General features: G+C 38.7%; 2 protein-coding genes across 2 annotated transcripts; both read left to right on the forward strand.

Annotated features, from left to right (window-relative positions):
- Nucleotides 1-490: 490 nt before the first annotated feature.
- LOC129504944 (olfactory receptor 52D1-like) lies at nt 491-1,435 on the forward strand. Its single transcript, XM_055317844.1, has one exon. It carries the CDS (start codon nt 491-493, stop codon nt 1,433-1,435), a length of 945 nt encoding a protein of 314 aa, XP_055173819.1.
- A 9,231-nt stretch (nt 1,436-10,666) lies between these two features.
- LOC129504946 (olfactory receptor 52K1-like) lies at nt 10,667-11,611 on the forward strand. Its single transcript, XM_055317846.1, has one exon. It carries the CDS (start codon nt 10,667-10,669, stop codon nt 11,609-11,611), a length of 945 nt encoding a protein of 314 aa, XP_055173821.1.
- The last annotated feature ends 349 nt before the right edge of the window (nt 11,612-11,960 follow it).

Below are 11,960 nucleotides of genomic sequence, written 5' to 3' on the forward strand. Positions count from 1 at the left end.
AATGAGTAACTATACTTGAGAAAAACTCAGACATCAGCTAGAAAAATATATTTCAGGATCACGTTAAGAAGGAAGTTGGCGTATATGAATTCTAAGATCTGTTTTCCCTATAATACCTGACATTTCTAGCAAAAGCTAATCTGGTCCTATGAGTGAGTCAGATGGGAAATTCAGGTGATATTGAATTTTTCTTACACAGAGATGTTTCAAAGTTGGGTTTTCACTGTTTTCTTTGGAACGGATTTGTGGAATTCATGACTTGTTTGAGAATAAGTGCTTTGTGTTGGGTTGCATAGCTTTGCCCAGTGTCACTAAGCTTTTTTTTTTTTTTTACTCTAAATTACAACCTTGGTGTTTTCTAATGTGATGTTTTGGGGTCTTCTAGATTTGCTTTTCATTTGTTGCCAGATTTGGTTGTGATGAACTTGCCAGAAAACTTTTGCCCTAAAAAGGAGGATTACTTCCATAAAAGACAGAGAGCAGTAACACAATGGGACTAGCCAATAAATCTCAAACATCTCCAGACACCTTCTTGCTGATGGGCATCCCAGGACTAGAGCACCTGCATGTATGGATTGGGATCCCCTTCTGCTCCATGTACGTGGTGGCTGTGGTGGGGAATGTGACCATCCTGGCCGTGGTGAGGGCAGAGAGAAGTCTCCATGAGCCTATGTTCTTCTTTCTCTGCATGCTCTCCATCACCGACCTGGTCCTCTCCACATCCACGCTGCCCCGCATGCTCTGTCTCTTCTGGCTTGGAGCCCATGACATTGCCTTTGATGCCTGCCTGGCTCAAATGTTCTTCATTCATAGCTTTACTGCGATGGAATCGGGCTTTTTCCTGGCCATGGCCTTTGACCGTTATGTGGCCATTTGTGATCCACTGCGCCATACCACGATTCTCACCCATGCTCGCATTGCCAAAATGGGAGCTTCTGTGGTACTCCGGGGAGTGGCCTTCTTTTCCCCACATCCCATCCTGCTCAAACAGCTGCCCTACTGCAGAACACGAATCATTGCCCACACCTACTGTGAGTTCATGGCTGTGGTGAAGCTGGCCTGTGTGGACACAGGAGCTACCAAACGTTACAGCCTCAGTGTGGCCTCTGTCATTGGTTCCTGTGATGGCTTTTTCATCGCTGTCTCTTATGTCCTAATCCTCCGTGCAGTCTTTCGCCTTCCATCACGGGAAGCAAGTTTTAAAGCTCTAGGCACCTGTGGCTCCCATGTCTGTGTCATCCTTGTTTTCTACTCTACAGCTGTCTTTACCTTCCTCACTCACCGCTTTGGCCACAATGTGGCTCCCCAAATTCATATCTTTATTGCCAATATGTACCTCCTGGTACCTCCTTTCCTTAATCCCATTGTTTATGGTATTAGGACCAAAAAAATTCGAGACCATGTCCTTAGTTCTCTAAAGGTAAAAGTCACTTGATTATCCTGAAATTGTTTGCAAAGATGATATCTATCATAATAGGAAGTATGGAAATAATTGATTCCATTTTTGTAACTGACATGAAAATCATCCCTCCCTCTGATTTTGGTGGGGAAGAGTGACCACATATAATAGACATTCCCTAACTGTAATGAAACTAGAGGGTATGAGATATTTTGTGCACACCTGGATTGAAGGGAACTTACTCAAAGCTTGTTGATTGGAAAAAGATTCCATTCTGCTTCTTTTTTTTTTCTATTTTTTTTCCATTTCCTTCTTGCTGCTACTGATCTTCTGTGTTGTAACTGAGGCTAGCAGTTTCTTTTCACATAGGGAGTGATTAAAAACATGAAGAAACCCATGAAAGCTCAGAAAATTCCACATGAAGTATCTGCAATTGAAAAATTAATGATCATGGGCAGCCCCAATGGCGCAGCGTTTTAACCCTGCCTGCAGCCTGGGGTGTGATCCTGGAGACCTGGGATCGAGTCCCATGTCCGGCTCCCTGCACGGAGCCTCCTTCTTCCTCTGCCTATGTCTCTGCCTCTCTCTCTCTCTCCCTCTCTGAATAAATAAGTAAATAAATCTTAAAAAAAGAAAAATTAATGATCACTGTCAATATTCTACAGAAGAGGCAATATAACAGGGCTAGTGTCCTTTAAATACAACAAATAATTGTGTTTTATTCATAAGAATGGACACATAGGACAAGTTGTCAAACAGAAATGTGGAAAAGTTCAATATTGCAATAATCAAGATCACAGAAGTTTAAACGTTGTATCGCTCATGGAATATTGTGTCTCCACAAAGAATGACTTGTCCATGCTATTTTGTTACCTGGACTAACACTAATTATCTTTAAAAATATTCTCTTTACCTTCATCAAAGAGTGTCCTGAAAACAGAAACAACATTATGCTTGATGCTACATACTTGGGAATTTGCCCAGAGCTTAGGAACAAGCCCACTGAGCTAGACTCAACTATGCTGGTTTTCAGATATTATGTCCTTGCTAAAGAAGGGAATCTATTATTAAAATAACTCAATTTCCACAATAGCCAAACTGTGGAAGGAGCCTCGGTGTCCATCGAAAGATGAATGGATAAAGAAGATGTGGTCTATGTATACAATGGAATATTACTCAGCCATTAGAAACGACAAATACCAACCATTTGCCTCAATGTGGATGGAACTGGAGGGTATTATGCTGAGTGAAATAAGTCAATCGGAGGACAAACATTATATGGTCTCATTCATTTGGGGAATATAAATAACAGTGAAAGAGAATAAAGGGAAAAGGAGAGAAAATGAGTGGGAAATATCAGAGAGGGAGACAGAACATGAGAGACTCCTAACTCTGGGAAACGAACAAATGGTGGTAGAAAGGGAGGTAGGTGGGGGGTGGGGGTGACTGGGTGATGGGCACTGAGGGGGACACTTGATGGGATGAGCACTGGGTGTTATGCTATATGTTGGCAAATTGAACTCCAATTAAAAAGTAAAATAAAATAAAATAAAATAAAATAAAATCTCAATTTAATAAAAGTGATTATGCTACTAGTGATAATTAAAAATAAAATTATTAAAAATGACATAAGTATTTTATTGGAAAAAATATGAGTATTTTCTCTTTAAAAATATGACTCTTTCCTTCACTTCTTTGCTTATACAAAATGGAAATTACTCCAGAGTCAATAAATAATATCCTGAATTTCACTGAATTGATGTTCTCTTTTTGTGATTTGTTACTTGTAAAGTATTATTTGTGCCTTCTTTCTTTTCTCTGTAATTTCCTTCTATTTAGTATAAGAGATTCTTAGAGGTAAATATTGGGGCTGCTTCTCCCCATTCCTCTTCCTTAGACTCTACTAAAAGATGATTGTTCAAGGTTTTATCATTTCCCAGTTGGGCTATTTCAATAGTTGCCACTGACATTTTCAAGGCATTAGCTTTTAATTACTATGCCCAACACACCGTTCACATTGAGATCATAGTTATCCTCCTAAAAGTTAAAAAACAAACAGAATTGATATGTCAGACCCATGGAAGCACCAGGATAGCAAAGCAAAGCTTAATGAAATTCTTTCTGCTATTTCTCATTCTTATATATCCCTTGAACTCATTGCCAGTTCTTGAAGACTCCCACCTTCATTCAAATAATAGATCTTTGGGGTGCTTGAGTGGCTCAGTTGATTAAGCATCCAGCTCTTGATTTTGGTTCAGGTCATGGTCTCGGGGGCTCTGCATTCAGCAGGGAGTCTGCTTCTCTCTCTCTCTCTCTCTCTCTCTCTCTCTCTCTCTCTCTCTTTCTCTCTCTGCCCACCCCTCCAAAAATAAATAAATAAATCTTAAAAAAACCCAGAAAACTCTCAAATAATAGGTCTCTCCATGTATTTATGTTTTGCTCAAAATGTTTCTCTCTGACTCATCCTCTTTTTTACCTGGGAAGAGTTTAATTATCCTTCAAGATATAGCTCTTATTTAAACTCCCCTACTTTATCAGAAAGATTAAGTTTCTTTTCTTTTATTTTGCTTAAAATTTTATTTAAGTATTTGACAGAGAGAAACAGAGAACACAAGCAGGGGCAGCAATAGGTAGAGGAAGAGGAAGAAGCAGGCTACCTGATGATCAGGGATCCTGATGCAGGGCTAGATCCCAGGACCTTGGGGGATCTTGATCCCAAACTCCTGGGATTAAGACCTGAGTTGAAGGCAGATGGTTAACCCATTGATCCACCCAGATACCCCAGAAAGATTAAGTTTTTTCCCTCAGAGCAAACTAACTAAAAATTCTCCCTACCTTTATTGTAGAAAATGTCATGATACATTTTAGTTAAATTCTTAATATGCCTTTTGCCAAGTAAACTCTTAGTATGGTTTGAAGTTAAGTGCACTGGCTTTAGAAGCAGAGTATCTGAGTTCATTATTCATCTCTTCCACTTTCTGCTTTTGTGTGCTCAAGCAAGTTGCTGAAACTTTCCAGGACTTGTTGTCAAAATCAATAAAATAAGGATCATATGATTTCCTGCCTCAGAGAGCTTAAAGGATTAAATAAATGAAAACATAAAAGACACTTACAATAGTGCCACACACACACACACACACACACACACAAGACACTTATAATAGCATTTATTAGTTAACACATGGATTATCATAACAATTTTGTGTATTTATTATAAGTCAGACTTTGTGAGACATAGGTATACATTTGCACATATATGTGCATAAATGCATAGCTCTATATATACACATGCAAATAAAATTTTATAATTATCACCATAATCACTGGATTGTTGGTCTTGATCTAACATGTAAATAATTTAGATTCAGAGAGATTAAATAATATGCTCAATGTCATATATTGACTAAGTGGTAGTATCTGGATTTAAAGAAAAATAAAAATAATTAATCCCATGTTTAAGTCCCCATTTACTTTTATTATTTATTTTTTAAATTTAATTTTTTTAAAGATTTGCTTATTTTATTATTTTTTTAAAGATTTATTTATTTATTGATTCATGATAGACAGACAGAGAGAGAGAGAGAGAGAGAGAGGAGGGGGGAGAAGCAGGCTCCATGCCGGGAGCCCAACGTGGGACTCGATCCCGGGACTCCAGGATCGTGCCCTGGGCCAAAGTCAGGCGCTAAACCACTGAGCCACCCAGGGATCCCAGATTTGCTTATTTTAGAGAGAGAGAGTGTGTGCACACATGAGTGGGGGAAGGAGCAGAGGGAGAGAGGAGAATCTTTAAGCAGACTCTGTTCTCCATCACATGACCCATGTGATCATGACCTGAGCAAAAACCAAAAGCTGATGCTCAGCCCACTGAGCCACCCAGTTGCTCCTTTTATTTTATTTTAAATTCTAGTATAGTTAATATGCAGTATTATCTCAGTTTCAGGTGTACAATATAGTAATTAAACACTTCCATACATCACCCAGTGCTTAATTCTGAAGAATTAAGAAGTGTGGGCAAAACAAAGTCCATGTCTCAGGGACTTTACATTCTGGTGGAGGTGAAATAATCAAGTGATGCCCAAATGCATAATTACACTGGCTATTAAGTGCTGTCAAGTGGAAACAAAGATTTCTAGTCTAGGGCAATCAAGGAAAGCTTCCCTAAAAATGACATTTACTTGAGTCCCAAAAGGCACGTAAGCAGCTGAGAAAAGAGACAGAGGTCATGAAATGGGACTGGTGATGTTACAGGGAGAGAGAACAGGATGCGTGAACATGTGTGGATCTTAAGGTAGGAAAACTGGACAAGTATCCATTTTGTGGCTGGAGGACAGAGAAGGAGGTGAAAAGTGGGTGCCTCAGACTGGGACAGTAGCATGCAAAGGTGCATAGGCCATTTTTTGGGTTCTCAATTTTATCCTAAAAATGAGAGGGAGACCGTGAATGTTTTATGCACAGGAGTGACATACCAGGTTTGTGTTTTAAAAAAAGATCATTGTGGAGTGCCTGGTGGCCCAGTCAGTAAAGTAGCTGCCTTCCACTTATGATCCCAGGGTCCTGGGATCCAACTGCATAGGGCTTACTGATGAGCAAGGAGTCTACTTTGCCCTCTCCTACCCCTTACCCCCCACCCCCACTCACACATGCACTGCCTGAGCTCTCTCGTTCTCTCTCTCAAATAAATAAAATCTTTTTTTAAGTGAAAAGATCATTATGGCTGCTGTGAAGAAAATGGGATGAGACAAGAATGGAATAAATGAATGCAGAAGACCTTTTAGGATGTTATAAAACTTATCTAGGACAATATGATAACAATCTGATCCAAGTTGGTAGAAATCACAAGAGAATTAAATTAATTTGAGTACCCTGAATATACTTTAGGCTGGGGGAACAAGGCTTACTGAAGACTTTGACAAGCTCATTGGAGTATGACCATTGCTTCCCCTTGCAGTGTTATTATCGGCCTAAAGTCTAGAGTGGATGCTTGATGAAGACCTCTGTAGGGGCAGGGTGTAGGGGCAGAGATACACATTTATTCATATGAAAATATTTTAAGACCTCAACTTACCAGGCACTGGGGAAATAATAGTGAACAAACAAACAAGGGACAGTCACTATCATTAGAATGTTTACATTTGCCCACTGGCAAAATAGCCTGCAGCTCATATCCCCCTTTACCATTTACTTTCAAATTGAGCTTGTCACTCCCACCAAGAGTCTTTCTGAAACTCAGTCTCTCCTAAACCTAATATTTTACAATATTTTTTTCTAGAATTCCTCTCTTGTTCCTACTTTTATCTCACCCCTTGATGTTTCTTTTTATATATCTTACTTACCATACTATGGTCTTAATTTAATCAACGAAGATTTTTCATACATTTTTTGAAGTATAATTAATGTTCAGTGTTAATTGGTTTCAGGTGTACAATATGATGATTCTCTACATGTCTCAGTTCTCATCAAGATAAGTATGCTACTAATTTCCCTTTTTTTGGGATCCCTGGGTGGCGCAGCAGTTTGGTGCCTGCCTTTGGCCCAGGGCGCGATCCTGGAGACCCGGGATCGAATCCCACGTCAGGCTCCCGGTGCATAGAGCCTGCTTCTCCCTCTGCCTCTCTCTCTCTCTTTCTCTCTCTTTGTGACTATCATAAATAAATAAAAGTTTAAAAAACTTTTCCCTTTTTTTCATGTTTTTTTTTATTTTTTTATTTTATTTTTTTGGGGTTTTGGTATATTTTTTATTATGGTTTGGTTTAATATATTAAGGCCTACATATTTAATCTCCCTTTTTGCCAGCTTCTTGTGGATTTTGATTATATCTAGGAAATCAAGATTCTTTTTTTTAACATTTTATTTATTTATTTGAGAGAGACAGAGCAAGACTACAAGCAGAGGGAGTGGCAGGTAGAGGAAGGGGGAGAAGCAGGCTCCCCACTGAGCAGAGAGCCTGACATGGGGCTCCATGCCAAGACTCTGGAACCATGACTTGAGCCAAAGTCAGATGCCTAACTGACTGAGCCACCCAGGCACCCCAGAAATCAAGATTCTTAATTTCAGTTTAAGTTTTGTACATGGGGGCCCCAAAAGTCACTGGAACTGAAAATGGTTTGAACTATTGGCACTTAAGCAAGGGAAATCAATTTTTATACAACTATAGCTGTAGCAGCTCTAATACCTGTTACTCCAGGTGTTCTTTAATATCTATCCTAAATGAGTCTCCAGTCCTTACTCTTTCTCCCTAGGGCTCCTAAACCATACCAACACTTAGATCTATAGTGTTCCTTAATATCTGCTCTTATCCTCAGGTGGTATCATCAATGATTGTCTCTATGATTTGTTTCCCAGAATATCCAGGCTAGTAAGTCACTTTGCCCAATGTAGAGGCCACTAGGGACCCAGAAAGATCAGAACAAACCAGCATAAATCTGCCTCCAAGTTAGACATTCCATCTTATTCTGGTCGTCAACAGATCTTCCTCATACCTCAAGCAAATGGGTGCTCTGCTGGTCCCAGCCCTACTGTGAGCAGATTCAACAACCATATACAGGTAATACTCTAGGAAAAGGGAGAAATAGGAGAGAAAAAAGCAGAAAAACTTGGGATGCACAGTCATGTAAGGAAAAAGAGATTTTCAAATCTTTTTAATCCACATACTACCATCACCAACACTTATAGAACTGTGGTTGGGTCTTCAATCTTGAGAATTCCCAGTAACATTCTGTAGAAAAATAAGTACATTTCTAATTTTTATGTTTAAACTGATGCTCTTTACTTATAATTAATGTTGATATACTTGTTCCTGGCAACTGTTCCAGGATCACTCAGACAAAACTTTACAATGTTGCTTAAAACTCTAATGTCCTAATAGTCCCATCACTTGGAGAATTTTCATCTACATTATTCCTCATAGATCATTATTCAGTTTCTACCTGGAATCTCACACTGGTAGTGAGCTTTTGGTTTCACAGGGTAGTCCTTCCTGTTTGAATTTGTGAAGGATCATTTCCCCTATTGAACTAAAATGTACTTTTAAAAAAATTTTAGTGTCCTTTATTAGGTCAGATGTCTTTCTGGTGACACTAAGCATTTTTTTTGCTCTCTAGTATCTAATGAATCTAAAAATATTTGAGGATAAAATTACAAGGGCCATCAAATATTCCTCTTTATAGTGTCAATTCAAGACTGTTCATCATCTTACAGTTCTTTCCAAGAAACAACCAAAAAGAACATCACTTTTTGAGTATCACACATAAAATTTATACTTCATAGAAAAAGAAAAAGATTTACTATTATAGGACACCGAAGCATGTTGCATATTTTATACAATGTTGGAATTTAATAATGGATTCTATCCTCACTGCAAGCTTTGAAAGGTAAACCTCATCCCATTTTTGAGATGAGGAAATGAGACTTCAAGTCTTAAGCAGCTTGGTCAAGTCACTTAAGTGGCAGGACTGAAATTGTATCCCCAACATGTGTTATCTCAATGAGTTGACTGTTTTCACTGTATCATGTAATCTTCCAGGATCTGCCTATCATTGGGCTATGGTGTGTTTTTTGCCAAATGCAGTTGATATATTAAATAATTAGATCTAAATAACTCAATTTATGATGTATAAATGATACAGTAGTATTTTGGCAGATATGCCATTCTATTTTGGGCTCCTAAATATTTAGAATAAGTTAATTAGCAAAAAAAAGCAAATAATCCAAATCCATTGACAACTAAAACATAAAAGGAGGGATGCCTTGATGGCTCAGTGGTTGAGTGCCTGCCTTCGGCCCAGGGCGTGATCCTGGAGTCCTGGGAAGGAGTCCCTTCATGGAGCCTGCTTCTCTTTCTGCCTATGTCTCTGCCTCTCTCTCTCTCTGTGTCTCTCATGAATAAATGAGAAATGAAATCTTAAAAAAAAAAAAAAAAAAAAAAACAGAAAAGGACAAAGAGTTAATATTACTGCAATTCTCCTTTTAGAGCAACTTTATATGTGTTTTTTATCTCTTTATTTTAAGCTTTTATAGAAACTTTATTTCTTCTGTGATTATCTTTTATAAATATATAGGTGGAATGTTTCTAACAAAAGATGGAGTCTAAACCTTCATAGTGGAATTTAATTTCAATCATAGTAATAAGAAAAAAGTCTTATTCCTTTGTTATTTTTGTATGTATTATACATTTGTTCGGCTTCTACTTCTAATGTATTAAGTATACTCTTTATAACTTTCATCAAATTATTTATAAATTTTTAAATATGTATTTTATAGAGACTTTATTTATTCATGAATGAGAGACACAGAGATAGAGAGAGGCAGAGACACAGGCAGAGGGAGCAGCAGGCTCCAAGCAGGGAGCCTGACGTGGGACTCGATCCTGGGTCTCCAGGATCACACTCTGGGCCAAAGGCAGTGCTGAACCACTGAACCACCCAGGCTCCCCAATTTTTAAATATGTATTTTGATTCAAAATAGTTGTAGGTTAAAATATTTAGCAAATGCGATAGTCTTAATTTATATAGAAATATGCATTACCATTAATCTTAACTATATTCCCTACATAAATACACATATATACAGAAGATTAATAATTTACCTTTACTTTTATCCACTCCCCAACCATGCTTTATTGAATAATCTGGAATCTTAATATTAAATTATTATCAACTGAGGCATTTTGGATTCCACATTTATCATCCAAAATATCAGTTATTTCTCCAGAATAACATAATGCTTTCCAGGTATTAAATCAGCAGAATATCTAGGTTCTCTGTCAAAATCAACAGAGTCCAGAAAAGAATCCTAAGCACCAAGGCCAGTCTCAAGAACTAAAAAGTAGGATGAAGAAATTCAACTTCCTCAATTTTGAATGAAAACCATGCTTTATAGCTTGTTCTTACCCCCACCTTCTGCCTATAATGTTGAAAATGTTGGTCTCTAGTCAAATCTTGTATCTCGGAAAAAATTCCACAGGACTGCACACATTGATTATTAAATTGGATCAGAGCCACAGGAGAATCTCAAGTATGCAGTTGATATGTCTTTATTGAGCATTTATTCCTAAGACTGCTTCTACAGAGAGAGTAACCTAGGATTATCTCCCTCCACACTCTAAGTAGCTGAAGCATTCATTTGATCATTAGTTTGTATCATATAATTATGATTATCACCATACACTACTAGAATACCCAGCATTTTAGGTGCAAATGATTCAGTGACTTCACAGTGTCCCTGTTTATTTCTCCCTAGGAATCAGGCTTTGAAGAGCTCAGGTTAGGGATGACCTCTTGCAACAACTCCATTCCTCAACCTTTGATATTTGTTCTGGCTGGAATTCCTGGCCTGGAATCTTCCCATGGCTGGTTCTCTGTGCCTTTTTTCTTGGTCTTTGTTGTTACGATTTTTGGGAATACCACCATCTTATGCATCATCCGAGTAGAGAAGAGTCTTCATGAGCCCATGTTTCTCCTCCTGGCCATGCTATCTGTTGTTGACCTGTCCCTGGTCAGTGTCACTGTGCCCCGCATGCTGGATATCTTCTGGATGAATGCCAAAGAAATCAGCTTCAATGCCTGCCTCACACAGATGTTTTTCATCCCTTCCTTTTATGTCATGGAGTCTGGGATCCTCCTAGCCATGGCTTTTGACAGATTTGTGGCTATCTGGTTTCCTCTGAGATATACAACCATCCTTGCTAACAAGGTACTTGTGAAGATGGCACTGACTGTCCTGGCAAGGGCAGTGGCAGTGCTGACTCCAGCACCCATCCTGGCAGAAAGACTGGAAAGGTTCCAAACCCACATCATCGCTTACTCCTACTGTGCCTATATGGCTGTGGTGAAGATAGCCTGTGGAGACATCTCCAACCACATTTTCTATGGCCTCATGGTTCTTGTAGCATCTGTGGGACTTGATCTATTTTTTATCATTCTGTCATATGGGCTGATCCTTCATGCTGTCTTTCAGATACCCTCTTGGGAGGCACGGGGCAAAGCTCTCAATACATGTGGCTCCCACCTTTGTGTCATAGCTCTCTTTTATTCTCCTGTTGTCTTCTCTGTCCTGGCCCAGATTTTAGGCTACCATATGGCTCCTCATCTACAAATTATCATTGACAATCTTTACTTCCTAGTGCCTCCCATGGTCAATCCCTTGATTTATGGGGCCCGAACTAAGCAAATGCGGGAGCGGATGCTGCGGATCTTCCACTGTCATAGAAACTGAGAGTGAATCCAAGGTGGACAGGAAACCTGTGATACAGAGCTGGAAATCTTGTTAGGTTGGAGGAAGAGATAATGTCAGGTAGATCAGGGGCTTCATGGAAATAGGAATAGCCAAGACAAGAGAAGGACTCAGTCAGTGTGGGAATGTAACTGGGGCATGTTCTCTCCATCAGAATGTGGTTATCATTGTAAAACCTACATGAGCAGAACCTTCCCCAAATGTTTATGCAAGTAATAAAATAGGAGAATATTTTGTCATTAATTTTATTATTTAATCCCTTCAAATAAATTGTAAGCACATTTTTTCAAATGATGTAAAGTGAAATCAGTCATAGTCTCAAGACCTATCA

The sequence above is a fragment of the Nyctereutes procyonoides genome, unplaced genomic scaffold (genome assembly GCF_905146905.1).
Source record: "Nyctereutes procyonoides isolate TBG_1078 unplaced genomic scaffold, NYPRO_anot_genome, whole genome shotgun sequence".
NCBI lineage: Eukaryota > Metazoa > Chordata > Mammalia > Carnivora > Canidae > Nyctereutes > Nyctereutes procyonoides.